At 46.8% G+C, this 20049-nt stretch overlaps 1 protein-coding gene across 5 annotated transcripts in view; it reads right to left on the bottom strand.

The window, feature by feature from the left end:
- The window catches only part of LOC125745056 (cadherin-4), a 271723-nt gene that overhangs the window by 10751 nt on the left and 240923 nt on the right, over nucleotides 1–20049 (bottom strand). For all 5 annotated transcript variants that reach the window (XM_049017475.1, XM_049017476.1, XM_049017477.1 and 2 more), the window contains 3 exons: nucleotides 16612–16797; nucleotides 10739–10992; nucleotides 2697–2839 (listed from right to left, as the gene is read on the bottom strand). In XM_049017475.1, the coding sequence (XP_048873432.1) occupies nucleotides 2697–2839; nucleotides 10739–10992; nucleotides 16612–16797 (583 nt within the window). The remainder of the gene's footprint in view (nucleotides 1–2696; nucleotides 2840–10738; nucleotides 10993–16611; nucleotides 16798–20049) is intronic.

Below are 20049 nucleotides of genomic sequence, written 5' to 3'. Positions count from 1 at the left end.
TGCTGTGCCAAACGGATTACGACAATGATGGCTGGGATTTTAATATATTTTTGACAGTGTTTACTCTCCAAATGCCACCACCCCCAGCCTCTATTACCATAATCCCCTTTGCATTATCGCTGGTGACACTCCCACTACACCCAGACTGTCTGCACACCCGTCGCTAATTCACCAGTTAATGCGACTCACGGCCGCATTTCACGCAGGGGGCAGAGGAGTCGGCTCCAAACTCCCCGGAGTGAGCCCTCGTATCTCCGCGGTGGACGACCGCAGCCGCCGCTTTCAAACACGCATCTCTCTGCCTGAGAGTCCTCACACGCATCGCCTGTCCTTCATTAAGCAGCGGCAGCGCCTCCGAAACGCCAGCGAAGCAGCGGACATGACGAACGGAGCGCGGGGCAAAGATCCCCACGGGCGTGCTCTTCAAAGCACCACCGCTGCAAACTTGCGCTCTTAAGTGCAAGGAAAAGTCTCCGTCGCTAATGCGATTTGCGCGATAAAAGTACGCCTGCTAGGCTATGCAGAGAGCTGCTCATCACGAACACCCGCAACAAGACATCCCACCTTGAATGAGGGTAGTGATGTCCGATTCGTGAACCAATCATTCTTTTGAACCCGTTCTTTCCAGAGAATCGTCTAACTGGTTTTCAAGCTTAAGAGAATCTAATTTCTAGATCTTCGCGTTATACAGGTACACATCTTAGAATCTACAAATATATAAAATATTTGACAAACTGACATATAAGAAACACACAGCAACCTTTTCAGATTCGCTTATATTTGCATTTCGTAGACTCACCATAGTCATACTGCCCTCAGGGCTGCTCCAGGTCCGACTGGGGAGCATGCACTGGTATAGCGTATCGCTGCCCCCCCCCACACAACAAAACACCCCGGGATCCTTGGCAACCCCCCAGGTCGACATGTGGTCCAGTCCCATCCCCCTTAAATTGCCATCCATCTGCCACAGCCAGGTATTACGTGGGCGTCCCCTCGGTCTGGTCCAGTCGCTCAGGTCCTCAGCCGTGAGGATCCTGTGAGCCGGATCACCCTCAGGGAAACGTGCCACATGGCTGTAGTGCCGTAACTGATGCTCCCTCACAATGCAGGCAATGTGCCTCATTCAGGTGTCCCTGAGCAACCGCTCATTCGACACAATGTCAAACCAGCGGTACCCAAGGATCCTCCGTAGAGACACAGTACCGAAGGAGTCCAGTCTTCATCTCAGCTCACTGGATAACGTCCATGTCCCACATACTGTAATCCTTGGTGTTTGCGCTGTATTCATGCCTGGCTGCATAGTGCCTGCGGATCACTACACCTGACTCCGGCAATCGTCATGTCAGCGAGTTCGTCATGTTTGGTCGAAGAGGTTCACTGTAACTCTCTGCATAGTTTGGCATTTTGGCAAGTTCTGTTCAAGCGGTCTCTTGGCAAGACCCAAAAGTCACTGAGTGATAGGTTCTGATTATGCCGAAAGTCTACTCGAGAGTTAAGAGATCTGGTTAGTACATGTGCCGATCTCAATAGCCTTTGCGAACAGCGTTTGTTGCACCCTGTATGCTGTGGCTTTGGGGATTTATCCTTTAATGAAAGTTCCGGGGAAACTTGGATTATATGTCTGCAAAAAGGAACTTAGGCTTTTTTTTTTTATTAGGCTTTTGGAGGCTGATTATTTGTTTATATTTAAAAAGCTAAAGTCTACTTACATGATTGTTTTTCATTTTACTTAGACTGGGAATGATCGATATACATTCGCACGACTCGGAGATGACCGATATTTTAATAAAAATAAGATTTTAATAAACGTGCATTTTTCAGTCAAAGTAATTGAACAATAGCGATACAACTTATTTTCTTTTCAACCCAATTTCGATTATAAATATTCAGTCCAGGTCCTGATCCGAACCTTATTCATTAAGCTACATAACAATCCCTTGTTTTTGTAAAGCTTTTCCTCCTTATGGACTGTTACATTTCCTGAGTGTCTGCCACCCATCACCTTTCTCCCCCCTTATGGGCGGCCCTGTAATCAGAATTTAAATATATCATCACCACTATCAAAATCTCTATTTTTACGTTCGAATCGATTTTCGAAATGAAACCATTCATATAGAAAAAAGCTGATATTTCAGTATCAATTCATCACATCCCTACACCACACTGGAGTCAGATAAAGCATTATGGCCTGTTTGCCCAGATTGTGCTTTGGTTAGACAAAAGAAATCACCACCAGTCATTCCATGCTGTTGAAATCACAATCATATGAGTAGATCATTATACTAAACTCTCCTGTTGATCTGAAAGCACCTCTCTGGAAATCATCCACTCAACATTGCACAGCTGTGTGTGATAGGCTGATGTATGCTATCAAATTATAGAATTTGGTGATCAGTGTTGACACACATTGCACAACAGTGAAACGCGTCCTCTGCATTTAACCCATATGTGACATCATGACATAGCAGGGGGCAGCTAATTCAGCGCCCGGGGAGCAGTGCTTGCTGGTTGGGGAGTCAAACCAGCAGTTTTTCAATTACAAGTGTGCTGCCCTAACCATCAGGCTGCCAATACTCATCCCTATCAATGGTCCGTATCGATAGTTTATCGAAGTTTCTCATTTTCTTAATGTTAAAATATATAGTTTGTATTGGCTAGTCTGTGTGTGTATATGTAATGTCTCATGCATTGCTTACCATTATCTGCTGCCAGGAATGTGGCTTCATAGATGTTGTTCTTCACAAAAACGGACTCTCGGTTGAGCATGGCCATCGTTATGATCTGCCCATTGGTTGTGTTGATGCTGAGCCAGTTTGCTGGATCGGAGAGTTTGGAGTATCTAGAGGAAGCAAGAGGATTAGGCAGAGATGTAGATGTCTGCTTCACTTCCCTCAAAAATATGCAAATAAACTGGCAAATTAATTTTAATGGAAAGTTGATGTTTGATGCATTTTAGACAGTTTTTAATATGCAAATGGAGGCTTTCCACTTTGGAATCTTTGTTCCTAGGGTACAAACACAGGAAGTACAGGAACACAAGCACAGGTGTTTCAGCACTTCACTGCATCGCACACACACACACACACACACACACATACACACACACACACACACACACACGCACGCTCCATCAACGCTGATTAAGCCATAGCCAGGAAGAAAAGGACGTGTAAAAGAGGAAATGCTGCTGCGACCTTCACATTGTTAACACTCCCATCAACTCCTGTTCCTCTGCCTCCAGTCTGTAGTCAATTTTCGCTCATTTTCTACTCTTCAGTACAACTTATCGGAACCAATTACCTCTTCTCTTTAACACATGGGGGCACAGCGAGGACAAAGGAAGTGCAAATAGAATAGAAGAAGGTAAATGATCTGGGGGATTTGGCCAGATTTCTCCTGCATTCCAGAGGGGATGTCGAGGCTCATTGGGCGGTACCCCAAAGCAGGACTGCCTCCCAGTTTGCTCCATATACTCCTCTTCCCCTCTATCAACATTAATCTGCTCCTTTATTCCAGACTTGTGGTAATGGGCTACACACTATCCCACAATCCCTCAGTGGGGGCAGGGATGCACCCCGCACCCCCACCAGAGGGCAGCTTCGAGGCCAGAGCCACAAATAGTCACAGTGATGGCATATAACGGGCAATGCCGCTATTCCCAGGTCACCTGACCCAAATGGGGTGGAGGTTGAATAAACCCTGGAGCCAGAGACAGATTTGACCTGAAACGTGGCGGGGTGCATGGGGCACACGACCAGGAGGACGTCCCCTCCTTAACCACAGGTGGTTCCGCATGATGGCCCGCTCCCTCCCCTGCACAGCATGCTGGGTAATGCTCACATACCCAGATCCCTGCATTGGCACGTGCCTGTGTCTAAGTAGGACGCTGCCTGCAAGGCAGGAGCTGCTCTCCCCACTCGCTCCTCTGCCAGGCAGCACCCACCCTTTGGGGGGACGAGATAGTGCCCATCACAGACCCCGTGGCTGTGCTGCTCTTCAGCTCCCCCTGTTGGCCACGCCCTCCCTACACACTGTGCCACCACAGACGCCCGAGACTTTGTATTTATAGGCAAAGCCAGTATCTGTGGTGTCATCATTGCACGTCCTTTTACACATTAAATGACAAATGGGGAAATAAATGAACAATCTGCAGGGTTTCCAGATTCATCTCATATCTGCACTCAGCCCAAACTCCACTTTGCATAATCCATTTCTCCTTCATGCTTTTGTCCACAACAAGGACGACGTCCTTCCTTCTGGGACTTGGAAGAACAGTCTCACTTACTGTTGGCTGTGACTGCTACTTAATCTATGGAATAATGATATTGATTCTCATGTGAAGTCTCTTGTTGCCTACTTCATCTTGCTCTCCACAAGATGCCCAGATATATATACAGGTAAGAGCAAGCTTGGGGGGGGGGGGGGTCACAGTGCAGGGTCAGCTAATGTGAAGTGCCCCTGGAGCAACTTGGGGGGGGGGGGGGGTTACTCAGGGGATTAATGATGGCATCAGTCAGTCAGGCCTAGGATTTGAACTTGCAACCTTCTGATTACAGGGACCTGCGTCCACTCCTGCTGAGCCACACATCACCCCCCAACCTGCTAAATTAAAATTGTCTATCGCTAAAACAATGCCGATTGTTACCTAAACAAATGGATGCTTGTTTGGTTTTTTTTTTATCGCAGCCTGTGAGGTGTTGGCCCATTGCAGGATTGTTCTGTGTGTGGGCGCTGACTCTGGGAAGCCAAACCTCATTAGCCACTTTCAAATTATGAATACTTAATTTTGCAAATTCATTTGTAGAGTTGCACACCCAGTGCACTTCGGAAGATGGCTAACTGTACTACGTCCTTGGCTGAGAATAAGAATATAAATGGCCAGGAAGCACAACAGCCCTGAGCGTCGACACCATGGTGGCATTTGTAATACAAGCAGGAATATACTTGTCATGTGCCCTGTCTGGGATAAGTATTACTACTGCATTCTCACCTGGATAGACACAAACTGGAAACCAATTCTGACAGTTTGTTTAAATTCCAATTATGAGCTTATATCTTCATTAGAGTGCTTGGAATTTAGAATCAAAGTCAAATTTGGAATCATTCTCAGGAATAATATTTGAACTGTTTTGGAATTCCCCGTCTGCCTGGATGATGACATTCCACCAGAAATTATTTGTTTCTTCACTTTTACAGCTCGGGCTATTAACCAGGAGCAGCATAACTGCCGTAAACTGCATTTTACAAGATCACAAGGAGTTCATCGGTGATGAAACTGAGGGAAGCGCAACCTTCCTAACGACAGGAAAGACCCCCTAGATGAGGATGGCAGGGAGAAGAAACTGCATTTATATTCAGCAAGAGAAGCAATTTATTGCACTTTTATCTGTTTATCTAATTCTCTTCGCAAACCTGACTAGGATGAAAGGCTGGAGGATAGATGGATGGATAGATAAAAATGGATGGATGGGAAAAAAGATTTTTCCCTGGTGCAGAAATTTAACAGTCGCCATTTATAGGACACTGGGTATCAGTATTGTTTGCTATTTACTTAGTCACTGATGTCATGCAGGGCTACACACGGTTTGTACGGTTTGTACCAGGCCAGTGTGTACCAAAGGGTTAGGAAATGTGTGTGAAAGGCCTTCAGCTGTTGCTTTTTTTCTTGGAGTCCGTGCCCTCAGCTTTCAGTGCCATAGTAAACCGCACGCCACCTGCTACCCTTGGATATGCCTGCTGAATAACTGGAACAGGAAGCTGCACAGCATTCTGGGAAGGTTGCTGGCAGAAAGATAAAGACAAACACGAAGAGTTTATCTACCTGTCCGGTGAAAGGGCTGGGAGGGGGCAGGGGTCACTCGGTGAGCCCTCATCCGGTGTTCCATGTCGACCCGCCCACGTGGGCCTGTTTCGAGTAACTCGCGTGTGGCAGAGGATTGTAGGATTTACTGACTTCCCCTGCTCTTCACGGTCTGGCTTATTTGATGATGGGGAGCTCTAAGTAGCCTCTGTCAGAGAATGAAGAACCGCTTTGCTTGATTTGCTTCAAAATACATAAAGGAATATGCCGGGGGCTGTGGTCCAGCACCAGAATATATATTTTATACCCGTTGCCAAGCTTGACTGTTCCATGAGGCTCTGGAGTTTTCTTCTACCCCCCACCCCCACCCTCTGATGTGTGTTGAACCCATCCATTCCTGACACATGCCCCCCCCCCCCCAGAGTTCTTTTTTTCTGGACAACACCATTTAGTCAGGCACTGCAGAATGTAACAAACATTTCGGTCTGGGGTGCGGCAGAAAGACGACCTGAAATGCTCAACTAGAAAAGAAGCGGGAAATAGCTAGACTTTGCTGATGGGATCTCAGTGAATGCGCTAAATTCCTCATTCGTCTCAAAAGTGTCAGATTAGATCATTCGAAATAAACCTGAATTCATGCTTTTTTCCCCCGGTACAACTGGGCTAATTATCCCCAAGCACAATTCTTTTACTGTGCTGTGCTCGCATTCAACCAGCAGGATAATCAAAAGAAATGACACGCATCTGGCTAACTTGGCCAGATGTAGCAACTTCTAGTTCCCCGCCCCAGGTTACGCCTCCCACAGCCAATTCACTTTGCTCCTGAAAAACATACAGGAGGCAAGAAAAAAAAATCAGCAAAGTGATGACAGGAGCCCTCGTATAAATAGCACAGACCTGCCAAGTCTGGTGCTGACCTGCAAATTGAATGGAGGCAGAGCCGAGCGGGAGGGAACCGGCCGGCCAGCGTCACCTACACCCTGCGTGCTGTTAGTCAGCATGCCCAGCAGGTGGCGCCTACATTTCCTCAACTGAAATATTCACCTGATTTACTCTCATTTGCTGTGAAATTAACTAGCAGATTTGTTTAGCCGCGTTTCTGCTCGGAAAGGAGGCAGGTCACGCAGGTTCGGCCCCGCTGGCGGACACCCATGCTCGATTTGCAGGGCTGACACCTACGGCGTTACTGTGTCGCATGGGCTCGCTAATTAATCCAGCTTTCTGGAGGCAGCGGTGTTAGTCTCTGGGATGGGATGGGAGGGGTGTCAGGGCTCAGAGAGTCGTGTGGCAAACAGGAACTTCAAAGGTCTTAGTGTAAAATAGCGTCCAGACCACAGTCGTGCATTTATTACACATATCAGACACTAATTCACTGGTGAAAGCTGCTTTACAAAGCTGTGGCCTCTACGCCTTAGTCACTAATCTGTCAACTTTTACGGACAGTCCCTGGGGACGCTGAATAGTAACAACTGCTTGAGCCTTTCAGTACAGAGAAATCTGTGCTCAGTCTACTGTAAATCCCGGAGGGGGGGGGGGGTGGTGTGTGTGCATGCATTTCTGCCTGAATCTAGGAGTAGGGCACTCTGTGTTTGCTATAATTAAAGGTCCATCATCTTTACTGCCATTCAAAAATGTTACCTATCCACTTGCCAGCAATGCTTAGCCAGCCCTCGGAAGGCAAGGGGCACCATCTCGGTACATACAGGCTACTAACTGCGGGTATATTTGGGTATTTTCTCAAACTCATCACTTCTTTCTCGCTTTTCTTAGTTCGGCTCGCTTCAAGTCCGCAGTGCGGTTCACTTAACCTGCGCATTGTAAACACAAAGTGCACCAGATTCGCTTCACCTATTGCCACTGTATTTCAGCCCTCTAGGCTTACTACAGACAGATCACATGCTATTGCACTGGGAAGCTCAAACAAACATAAACAGACTGAACCATGGCCGCTGGTAATGACAGCGTGAAGAGAAAGAGGACTGAGGCCCCATCAGAGCTGAAATGGACCAGAAAAATAGCTGACTCCTCTTTCAATTGAACTCACAATGTGAACACAAAAAGAACTGACTCCTCTTTCAATTGAACTCACAATGTGAACACAAAAAGAACTGACTCCTCTTTCAATTGAACTCACAATGTGAACACAAAAAGAACTGACTCCTCTTTCAATTGAACTCACAATGTGAACACAAAAAGAACTGACTCCTCTTTCAATTGAACTCACAATGTGAGCACAAAAAGAACTGACTCCTAATTCAATTGAATTCACAATGTGAACACGGAAAGAACTGACTCCTTTTTCTGTTGGTCCACTTTTTTGTTCCACTTTCAAAGGACTGAATTTGGTTAAGTTAAAAAGGACAACATGTGAAAACACCTTTAGAAACACCTTTTAGTGGAAATCGCATCCCATGCAAACACAACAACACACACCTTGCTGCACTCCTCCATCCCAATTATTAGTCAGATGGCAAAAACCCTGTTTGTTAATACTCAGAAGCTTTCACTCTAATTTTATCATTCTTTCTAATTCTGTCTGTTGGGAAAACAGATCTACTAATCAATAATTCAAACAGTAACACTCATGTTTGTGCAAAACTACAGTATAATTCAGGGAGCGACTGCAATGACACCTTCCATCCATCCCACAATCCTTCTCTCCATTTGTGTAACAACACGTCTTATTTAAGGGAAGATACCAGCATTGCGGCCTAGCTCAGTCAAATACGGGAGGGGGGTGTTTTAGCCGTAACAGGATGAAAGCAGGGTAGCTGGAGGTAGCCGAAGCGAACACAATCCCCACAAGCTGGGAGGCAACAGTGCTCCGCCTTTATTATGTCTGTGTGTGAGGAATAAACTGAAAATACGGCAACGAGAAGAAGAGCCTGTGCGGGCTCTCCATGCTCACACGGATCTGCCAGTCAGAAGGCTGCAGTCTGGCAGACCACTGGGGCGGCACTGGGGAACTTTGGAAGGATTGTCTGGAGGCGCCCTGCAGACCTCCCGAAATCGATTCACAAACCTCACCTCAGTCTCAGGGGTTATTTTACAGAAAGAAAAGTTCAAATTTTTTTTTACATTCCTTCATAAGGTGGTATTGGCTCAGTAATCTTGGGGCCTGCTGTGGATTCCCAGCACACACTGCAGAGAGATACGGGGGATATTCAAATGTAAACTTTAATGAATTATTTTAAATGTACCATATTTTATGGAGTGGTGGCGGGGTGAAACTGGACCATTTGGCGTCCACAGGCCGCTCAAGACTTGCACTCGCATAGGGAGCAGCCCAGCTGCCTACTGTAGCCTGTGGAGCACCTTTGTAGAGCTTTGTACGCATAGCTGAGGAGCATCACATGGTCCGCAGGCACATCTGCTACTGCTCGTGCTGCTAAACAGCTTATTCTCTCATAGCCTGCACCTGCCAGTAAGTTTGTATCACCTTGCTTTAATAAAAAGGCAATTCAGAATTTATAATTCTAAGTTTTTACTTCTAGCGGAATATCAGCCTCTGTAAGCAGGACCATGACACAGCTGCTATCCCTCACTTGAGCCACATTATGAATAAAAATGACTAGAATTCCTAAGGTTAGCACTTTGAACAGAGACAACTTATTATTATAGAAGGGAAGTATTGAATATCCTCATTAAAATGTAATTTGGAGCCTGATGACCAGTGTTTATTAGCGAGCATCCTAACTGCATGCGTAATTACCTAGACAGTAGGGGACAACACAAAACTATTACAGCCTCTACCTCAGAATCTGCCAAAATAAAGTCACATACCCCTCTACGAGCTGCTTCCTGTGAACAGCGCCCAGCGGTGGGGGGTCGACTTCATGCGTTAGAGTTTATAATGTCACAGAAAAGGTGCCAGATTAGTTTTATCAGATTAATTTTCCGTAGAGCTTCCATCCATCCATCCATTTTCCAAACTGCTTATCCTACTGGGTCGCGGGGGGTCCGGAGCCTATCCTGGAAGCAATGGGCACGAGGCAGGGAACAACCCAGGATGGGGGGCCAGTCCATCGCAGGGCACACTCACACACCATTCACACACACAGGCACACCTACGGGCAATTTAGCAAGTCCAATTAGCCTCCAAGTCCATGTTTTTGGACTGTGAGGGGAAACCGGAGTACCCAGAGGAAACCCCACGACGACATGGGGAGAACATGCAAACTCTGCACACGTGTGACCCAGGCGGAGACTCGAAGCTGGGTCCCAGAGGTGTGAGGCAACAGTGCTAACCACTGCACCACCATGCCATCCGTAGAGCTTATCCCCTGTAAATGATTTATATTACAGCCTAGTTTATTAGTGAAAATATTAATTTAATTAATTTTTTTACTGGAGATTGATAGAGGTTAAGCAATTGCTTCGACATATGATGGTGGCCTACCTGGCATCTTAGCCCAAACTACCGAGAATCTGTTGCTAGCTACCAAAGCTTCAGGTGTTAATATTTAAATCATCTGGCTACCAAGGACCAACAGCATGACCAGGTTATTAGTCAGATGTAAGGATGGAACATTATCTAGGCTAAGCAGTCCCAGAAACTGATTTACCTAATGACACTGGGGAATTTTCCAAGTCATTGCTTTCCTGTGATTGTTTATCACTCTTACAGGTGAAAATCACCAATCTCTCTGTAGCACCTGTCGATCTGAGCATTTTGATGCTGCACACACAAGAAAAATACGTAGTAATATTGCCAAGGTGACAGTCCTCAGAAGCCTATATATAACCCAGTCTAGGAGTGACTCCCCAAAGCTCGTCGAGTGCTGAGAGAAGCACTCCACGGCAGACTCATGGAAAACGACAACAAGCGGCATAATCTGGCCTTGGTGGCTGACGAGGAGGCCGGATTTGTGTGGTTTCCAGCCGTCTCATGCGGTTGCATTTGAAATGAGGGGAGGTCCCGGGATCGCAATAGCCTACCTGACTATCTGCTGCATGAAGCGGTCGGGGTCGTTGGCAGAGAATGTGGTGAGTGTGGTGCCGGCGGGCACGCCCTCCTCGAAGCGCACCAGCTTGGGGTTGGACGGAAAGAACGGCGGCTCGTTGATGTCCACCACAGAGATGGTGACCCCCGCTGTGGACTGCAGGGATGACTGTATGCCGCTGGCCAGGTGGGCCTGGTTGGACACCACCACGGTCAGCATGAAGGCCCGGTTCATCTCGTAGTCCACCGGCTGGAAAGCAGAAGCCAGACTTAGAGTGAGGAAAAATGAACAGGAAGCCAGAGGGACGTTTAAAACGAGGGACTAGAAGAGCATATCTTGTGCACAAAAACAGCAAGAGTACAGTGGGGAACACAGAGAGAGAACTGGCAGAGAGCTGGTGGAGAACTGGCAGAGAACAGGCGGAGAACTGGTGAAGAACAGATGGAGAACCCGTGAAGAACTAGTGGAGAACAGATGGAAAACAGGCAGAGAACTGGTGGAGAACAGGTACAGAACTAACGGAGAATAGGCGGAGAACTAGCGTGAGAAAACAGAGGAGGTGGAATTTTTGGGTTGGAGCAATGGGGATGTAAGAGATGGCACAGTGGCACATGGGAATAGCATGTGACACAATGGTGGAATTAAACAAAGGGCATATGGGGGGGGCAATTCTCAGGTAAGCAGTGCGGCATCAAAATAAATATGTAGTGGAGAGAAGAGTAAAACAGCAGTAGTACGACATGGGGAGAGAGAGATGAGAGATGGTTAGGGTGCTGAGAGTGGTGGAGGGGGGCGGGCTGCCCTGCTGGAACATGGCCCAAAATGAAAGTCCTAAAAGAACCAACCCTTTACTGAACCCTGAGTTTTTGGGCGCTTCACGTCAAGCCTCCTCTTCAGCAGACCTTCATAGATTCTAGTCTCCTACCTACACAGAACACTGTGTTTAAGAGCTTATTAGCTCCATTTACACTGAACTTGCAGGATGTGATGACATGAACACAAAATAAAAAATTTTCCAAAGTTCAGGCAGCGAGGTGACTGCTGAGTAAAATGTCTAAAATTAGGAAATGACTTAGTTTTAGAGGCCTTTACGACATTACCTGTAATCTCCTTTAAAGACTGATTAGTTCTGGCGTATTTTAAATATTCATAACAGTCATGACATCTCCATACTCAAGGTGGGGGAGAGAGACGCGATGTCATTCCACACTGTGGCCTGACGGCCGCTCTGACACTTGACGATAAAGTGATGTGACGTTTTTTATGCCGCTTTTAATGAAGACGCTGGGATTAAATAAAGGAAAGCATATTCTCATCACGGCAGTGCACAGACGATGATTACAGTTACGGGCGTAGCTTTGGCTTGACTTCATTGGTGACAATAACAATTTGGCATGCATGTGCGCGCAGCCTGTGTTAGCATTTAAACGCTGATTATAATGGACAGGGCAGTGGTATAAAAAGCTATGCTAAACAAGGCATGATGGCTGATGGATGTTGGGGACTGAGAGACGCCGGAGTCGTCAGCGCTGCGATCATGGACGCTCAGCCTGGTGCCGGAATTCAGCCACGGGCTGCAGCTATGATCCACAGGCTGCTAGAGGTGGGGCCGGGGGTGTCACTCAATGGGAAGACTGTTGATTTACTGCCCAGTTACCAGGCACTGGTAGGCACCTTCGGGCATAGGCTCCCTATGAGGGGTATACCTGCCAGCCACCTCCCATCTCTCTTTGTCCCGTGGGTGTCTCTGAATACGCGCACACGGTCATGCTTGAATTCTCATGTACCCGTTTTGTGTCATATTCCATTCCTGATATATAGTTCCAATACTCAAGAAGAGATAACGATACCCGGATGTAATTCTTGCCTCGTTCCAAATATAAAGAATACATCGGTTGCATCTTCTTGGGAGGCAAGTTAGCAAGACCAGTCTTGCCAAGACCACAAGTACGATCTTGGCGTTCTTGGTATTTACATCTGCAAAAATGTGCCTGTGCTGGGACACTTGTCCAGCTGTGTTTGTCGCTATCGACAGGAGGACCGGCCAGTCTTCACTGCCGGTGGCACGTTGTCTCTCTGGCCACCGGATCCAGAGACTGAATATGGGGCCCGTTTGAGCTGAAAAGGGCTGTGTGAAGCCGTCGAGATCGGCATCACCTTTCATATGACCCTTAAAATGAAGAATAATTCACATCTGCTGGGGGGGGGGCTCTTTTTCTTTTTGATTTTCATCACTAGACATATTAATATCGAGACAGCTGTATCTTTTGATGTGACTACAGTGAACAGCCACCTTGTGTGTGAATGTGGGGGGGGGGGCGAGGGGGGAGGTAAACGCACAAGGCTGAAAACATGGTGATCAAACGTGGCTCCAGTGGCTGACTGAGCTGCAGTCCTTGGGGGCTCACAGAGAACAGGCAGTCAGACAAGCAGGCCTTGGTGGGGGGGGGGGGGGTCTCCCCGCTCCTGAGCGAGAGCGAATGCCAGCCTGCCTGCGTCTCTGCGCGCATCCCCCCTGCCTTTGACGGGTAAATGCTGCAGCCTGTATCTCTGACTCCCCAGGGACACTGTCTCTCTTCCTGTGATCTCTTGATAAACCCCCTTGGGTTGTTATTTCAGTTTACTCCCACCTGCTAAATCTTACAGTGAGGAAAGAAGATTATAAATCTAGTCATCTTGCGATAACAAAGAGGAGCAGAAAATCAATCTTTGATCTGGTGGGAGGGGTGGAATCCGGGAGGGGGTGTTGCTAAAGATGGAGGGTTTGTCATAATTCTTTGAATTTTTTTTTTTTATATTTGTGCACTTTTTTCAGATTTTCCTTGGAGGGGTGTGAACAGTAGCCACTGGTGCTGTGCTAGTTGTAGATTAAAACTTAGAAGGCAGAACTTCTTCTGCCACCCCTGCCAAAGCAGTAGTTGCTAGGCGGCAATTGCTAGGCTATGGTCGCTAGGTGGCGTTCGCTAAGCGGCAGTCGCTAGGTGGTGTTCGCTAGGCAGTGCTCACTAGGTATTGCTTGCTAGGTGGTGCCTGCTAAGTGGTGCTCGCTAGACGGTGCTCGCTAGGCGGTGGTTGCTAGGCAGTGCTTGCTTGACAGAGGTCGTTATCCTGTGTTTGCTAGGCAGCCGTTTCTAGGCAGTGCTTGCTAAGCAGAGGTCACTAGGAAGGTGCTCACTATGTGGTGGTTGCTAGGTGGTGCTTGCTAGGCAGCGGCCACTAGGTGATGCTCACAAGGTGATTGCTAGGCGGTGCTCACTAGGCAGTGCTTGCTAGGTAGTGCTCACTAGGCAGCGGTCACTAGGCAGTACTAGGTGGTGCTAGCTAGATGGTGCTCCTTAGATGGTGCTCCCTAGGTGGCGGTCACTAGGTGGTGCTAGCTAGATGGTGCTCCTTAGATGGTGCTCCCTAGGTGGCGGTCACTAGGTGCTCCTCGCCATGCGGCAGTCACTAGATGGTGTTCTCTACGTGGTGCTCACTAGGCAGCAGTTGCTAGGTGGTGTCACAGCATACAGAGGAAAGGCCTTGCCTCTGTGTAGCGGTATTTATTGGTGCTGGGTAAAATATTATGCGTGCGTAAAAGTGAACATGACCTTAATTGAGAAATCAATATTCAATTTGCCTGTGATGTGTTTGCATTTGTCCAGCCTTCTGGCTTCAGCAGCGCCTCCCGCGCATGTAATTCAGAAAGAGCTCCAGTGTCATCACGCTTAGCAGGGGTGGGGTGGGCATGCCCCGCCTCCTTTATATAACAGGGGTGGGGTGGGCATGCCCCGCCTCCATTATATAACAGGGATGGGGTGGGCATGCCCCGCCTCCTTTATATAACAGTGGTGGGGTGGGCATGCCCCGCCTCCTTTATATAACAGGGGTGGGGTGGGCATGCCCCGCCTCCTTTATATAACAGGGATGGGGTGGGCATGCCCCGCCTCCTTTATATAACAGTGGTGGGGTGGGCATGCCCCGCCTCCTTTATATAACAGTGGTGGGGTGGGTATGCCCCGCCTCCTTTATATAACAGGGATGGGGTGGGCATGCCCCGCCTCCTTTATATAACAGTGGTGGGGTGGGCATGCCCCGCCTCCTTTATATAACAGGGGTGGGGTGGGCATGCCCCGCCTCCTTTATATAACAGTGGTGGGGTGGGCATGCCCCGCCTCCTTTATATAACAGGGGTGGGGTGGGCATGCCCCGCCTCCTTTATATAACAGGGGTGGGGTGGGCATGCCCCGCCTCCTTTATATAACAGGGGTGGGGTGGGCATGCCCCGCCTCCTTTATATAACAGGGGTGGGGTGGGCATGCCCCGCCTCCTTTATATAACAGTGGTGGGGTGGGTATGCCCCGCCTCCTTTATATAACAGGGGTGGGGTGGGCATGCCCCGCCTCCTTTATATAACAGTGGTGGGGTGGGCATGCCCCGCCTCCTTTATATAACAGGGGTGGGGTGGGCATGCCCCGCCTCCTTTATATAACAGGGGTGGGGTGGGCATGCCCCGCCTCCTTTATATAACAGGGGTGGGGTGGGCATGCCCCGCCTCCTTTATATAACAGGGATGGGGTGGGCATGCCCCGCCTCCTTTATATAACAGGGGTGGGGTGGGCATGCCCCGCCTCCTTTATATAACAGGGGTGGGGTGGGCATGCCCCGCCTCCTTTATATAACAGGGATGGGGTGGGCATGCCCCGCCTCCTTTATATAACAGGGGTGGGGTGGGCATGCCCCGCCTCCTTTATATAACAGGGATGGGGTGGGCATGCCCCGCCTCCTTTATATAACAGGGATGGGGTGGGCATGCCCCGCCTCCTTTATATAACAGGGGTGGGGTGGGCATGCCCCGCCTCCTTTATACAATAGAGATGGGGACAGGCAAGTTTCCTTTATACAACAACACCATTCCTGCTTGTGACTTGTCAGTGAGTTACGTTTTTGATCATTTTAATTGCTTTGAGAAAGCATAACAAGAAGGAATGTAAAATGAATGGTTATATTTAACAGCAGTATGGTTGGTAAGCATAAATGCTCCTTAAATTGAGCACAGCTTCAGCTGAAGTGATCAAGAACAGAAGACCAATGAAGAAGAAAGAACACCTGCATACCTCAGTAGACTATAAAAAGCTATGAAAGGACACGGCTTCAAAACAGTGAGTCCAGCAAACACCTAAAAGAGTTACCCTGTAACCCAAGCAAGAACAGCATAGTCAGTAGGTGATAAGGTCAGTCTTGAGCACTACTTTAGTACTGATGCTACCCCAGACATGGGCCAAGGCATGGACAGCAGCTGTTTTGATGAGAATGAAGAAAGCATTTTTTACACAAAGAGTGATTATGATTTGAAGCAAGCCATCTGGAACATCTTGAGTTAACCGGAGTGGTAACGCGGGGTGCCATTATTCTTCATCACTTTAATGAAAATCCGTGACAAATCACGACTACATCAAATGCGGTCAAAGCTCACTGGTTCAGTTGATAACGACCCAAATTTCAGAGCTGGGACAAGAATTCCTGACCAAGATTCAGTTTCAATGTGAAACAGTCATTACACAAAGCACAAGTTCAAAAATCATGAGGAACTTTGGGTTTCCGTACGAGCAGCTCATCGGAATATTCCAGAGGTAACTTCCTAGACCTAAATATATTACCCAAATCTCAAAAGTAATAAATCAAAAGAACTACTCTGTGTGATTTTGAATTCAGATGATCATCTTGAATTTTTATTGGAGAGCTTTTTAAGAGGGTATAGATCTGTTATTAGGATTGTATAGTCCACGATGTTCTTTAAAACAGGGGTTTAGACATGTACCTTGAGATTGAAAGAATTTAAGGGTCAGAAAACCAATTTCTGTAAGCCAACGTGCTACATGCACCTACCTTCACTACGGTGACCATGCCGTCATTGGTCACGGGGTCCGTGCGTATGGTGAAGTGGCCAGAGGGATCGCCGCTGACGATCCTGTAGACGGCATTCCAGTTGGGTGTGTGTGGCTGGTCCCGATCAATCACTGTCAGGTTGGCCACCACAATGTTCACTCTGTTCTCCGGCACCTCTCCTGAAAACTAAAGTCATAAAAAAAAAACACACACACAAAAAACATCTTACAGTTCTGATTCAAGCACCAGTCACTCATAAGGCTGGACCACACGCACAGCGGAGTCCCCATGCGGCGAGGGATTGAACACGAGTGTGGACTTGTCTTGGAGTCTCACCTCACCCACCTTCCCAGCAAGCTGAGTGGTGCCTCGCAATAGCACCTACCACACACATCTCATTATCTGAACAGTAAGCTCTGCTCCGCATGCAATGCTAAAACCATTTAGAGTGCACGCCAGTCGCTGTTTACAATAATAGCTTAATTATCTTGCTGGAATGGAATTCAAACCCCTGCAGCAACATGACGGATGTAAGCAGTAAATAAATTAAATATGCAGATTCTGTTTTTGCGTACCACACACGCATTCCATTCTGCAAAAACACAGCAGAAGGATCCACTTTGAAATCATAAACAGCTGTACAGAGTCGCCGAAATGCGACCACTCCCTTGCAAGACACATGTTTACCGTCCAGATAAACAAACCAATACATTAAAAAAAACATACATGTCCATCACAAGGTGACACATGGGTTGCTTCAGCAAATTGGAGTAGGGGGCTTGTTGTCATCTCCCAGTAGACTAGCACCTTAGTCCTACCGCGTGACAGGTGGAGCTACAGGGAACAGGTGTGGATAACTGGCTCACGCTCTTATCTTGGGTTTCAGAGAGCATTCCTGCCAAAGACATGCTCTGAAACCCTAAAGCTCCAAGATGGCGAAAGAAAGAAGAAAAAAATGTTTTTGTACAAAATGTCAAGTCAGAAAATCACACGCCAGATGCACAGTCAAGGCCTTGGAGGTCCTGCTAAAATTATTAATTGGATTTAAAGACATAAGGGGTAACCCCAACAGAACAGACACCATGTAAGGGGATGTAAGCCTGGCTTCAAGGTCCATTGCCTCGGAGCTGGTTGAGGTCAAGGGTGTACTTTACCTTCTCCTCAGAAAATGGCTCTTTCTAGTAATGTCATGCAGTTAGAGAATCGCAATGATCACACTCCCTGGACGAGTGTCGCATCCCTGCATCTCAGATTGGAGACAGGGTATCGAGAATGGATGGAGAGATGAGTGCGTGTAGATTGACAGCCGCGGATGGAAACAGATGTGGATTTTAAACGGATTCTTGTGATTAAATTCCAGGCATGGCCGTCCGGGGGATATGAATCGGGCGGTTTTTCAGTGATACAGATGGACAGATTCTCCCTGAAGATGAGGCATTTCTGTTATATGAGATACAGTCTCGACTAAGGCGAGAACCTCATTCTTTTCTCCCTTCACCCAGTTTGCGAAGCACAGAGTAAACTTTTTAAAATAGTCTTTTTGTTTTTTTTTTTTTTTTGACAAAATAAGACAAATTCTTATTATTAAAAACAATCAATGGCAAGAGAACAATGCAGTTTTTCTATAAGGCCTCAGAAAACCTAAGAACAGTCTAAGAAGTATTTTTATTTTTCCATCTATCAAATTATTCTTCTGCTCATTCATAGCTATCTAGCTGTGACAAATGCCTTAAGAAACCTGTCACTCTATCTTCATATGGACTTGTCTATCGATCCTTTCGTCCTACATTCTAAAGTATGATATGGGAGAGACGGAACAAATTGCGGTTTGATTATGAACAACCTTAATTCTAAGAGTATTGTGCCGTGTTTCATTAAGAAATCGAACACATCCGTTGTCTTCTGGAATCTGATTTCCATATGAGCGATGAAGAGAGACTGAGAACACATTTTGTTTTTAGAACACAGAGTAAGCTGCCTTTTAAGGAATTAGAGGGAAAGACAGTCTTTTAATATACATAATATATAATTGATATATAATTCAGGCCACGTAGTTTCATCAATAAATCATCTGCTCAAAATAAATATTTGAAAACTCTGAGGTTTCTGCTGGTTAATAAGCATAAAATACACCCCTAAATGGAAAAGGTCAGTGCATTAATTATGCATTTACATATTAGAAATCTCTTCCACTGCTAATGTTAATTAAGTGTGTCATATCAGCTGTTTACTTAATGCAGAAATCCAGCATTCACTGCTTAAACATGTGTCCGGTCTTTACAGATGAAAGGTGATGTTTCTTTAATGGTGAAATTAGTGCCATTTACAGAATTTCATTTGTTTTCAAACGGTGTTAGCAATTAAAATGTCTGTTTTTATATAATGCTTTTTTTATGCACGGACTCGAACGCGAGTACTAATACACTTGCTTCCTTAGGGGGATGAATAAAAGGGATAATCGGCAAAGTACTTCTGCAGCTCTACCTTACACAGAAGTCAGCGTAATGCAAGGCTGGGTTTTAGACTGATTAGTGTCATCAAGCCTGCATGTTGCTCTGGCCATCAATATTAGAGCGGCAGTCAGAGAAAGCTCCGTTCCGCGGCCTGTCATCGTCAATCAGGGCTGGCTGGCAGGCAGGCCTACATCTCTCTTAGTCACTTGCTACAAAAAAAAATTCAAAACCTCCCCATTAATCGCTGATGGAAGCTGCCTCCGCCAGTCTGAGGTGTTTTTTTTTTTTTTGAGCTGCGGATCGTTTGGTCGCCTCGCTGTCACTTTCTTGGCAGCGGGAGAGACGAGTGGCACCGTGCTTCAACGCCACGCATAACTTTGTCAAAGTGAAACGACCAGTAAAATAACTCACACAGAAGATGGCTTTTTGCGTACGGCTGTTAACACACGCCAAAGGTATTAATCTGACAGAAAGGTCTGGCTAGTGATGCTAGAGGTGTCTCAGCTTGGCAGTAAGCTATGCTTTAGAAAAGACCTAGATAACGCTTTATCTGTTATATACACCTCTGTTTGCAAACACATCTGACCCTCAAAATCTTTATGCAATACTGTATATTTGTTAAGTGAATGCATGTGCTTTATTTAAGCTAATCTCCATCTTAATTAAAACCTCATTTTTGTAAAAAAAAATGCCCCAGTAGGTTTCAGTAGGAATGTTAAGGTGAGATTTTGCAGATGTGTTCCCAGCTTTGGGTACATGACTCACTGGTCTAACACCCAAGATGTGGAGACAGAGCTTACGTATTGTGTGTGTTTCATCAGTGCCTATGTTTACTTCTGATCTCTGGGAGGATTCTGTGAGGTACAGCTGCAGGGGATCGATGCAGCCAGCCCTGCCTTGCCTATGGATTGGGGGATTGACGAGAGCCTTTCCTCAATGCACATTCTGCGTCGATACAATTTCCAGACTCTTCACTATTTCTTTT

This window comes from Brienomyrus brachyistius, chromosome 6 (assembly GCF_023856365.1).
Source record: "Brienomyrus brachyistius isolate T26 chromosome 6, BBRACH_0.4, whole genome shotgun sequence".
In the NCBI taxonomy this organism is placed as follows: Eukaryota; Metazoa; Chordata; class Actinopteri; order Osteoglossiformes; family Mormyridae; genus Brienomyrus; species Brienomyrus brachyistius.
Note: the sequence above shows the minus strand (reverse complement) of the source record. Positions and strands in the feature narration are given on the sequence as shown.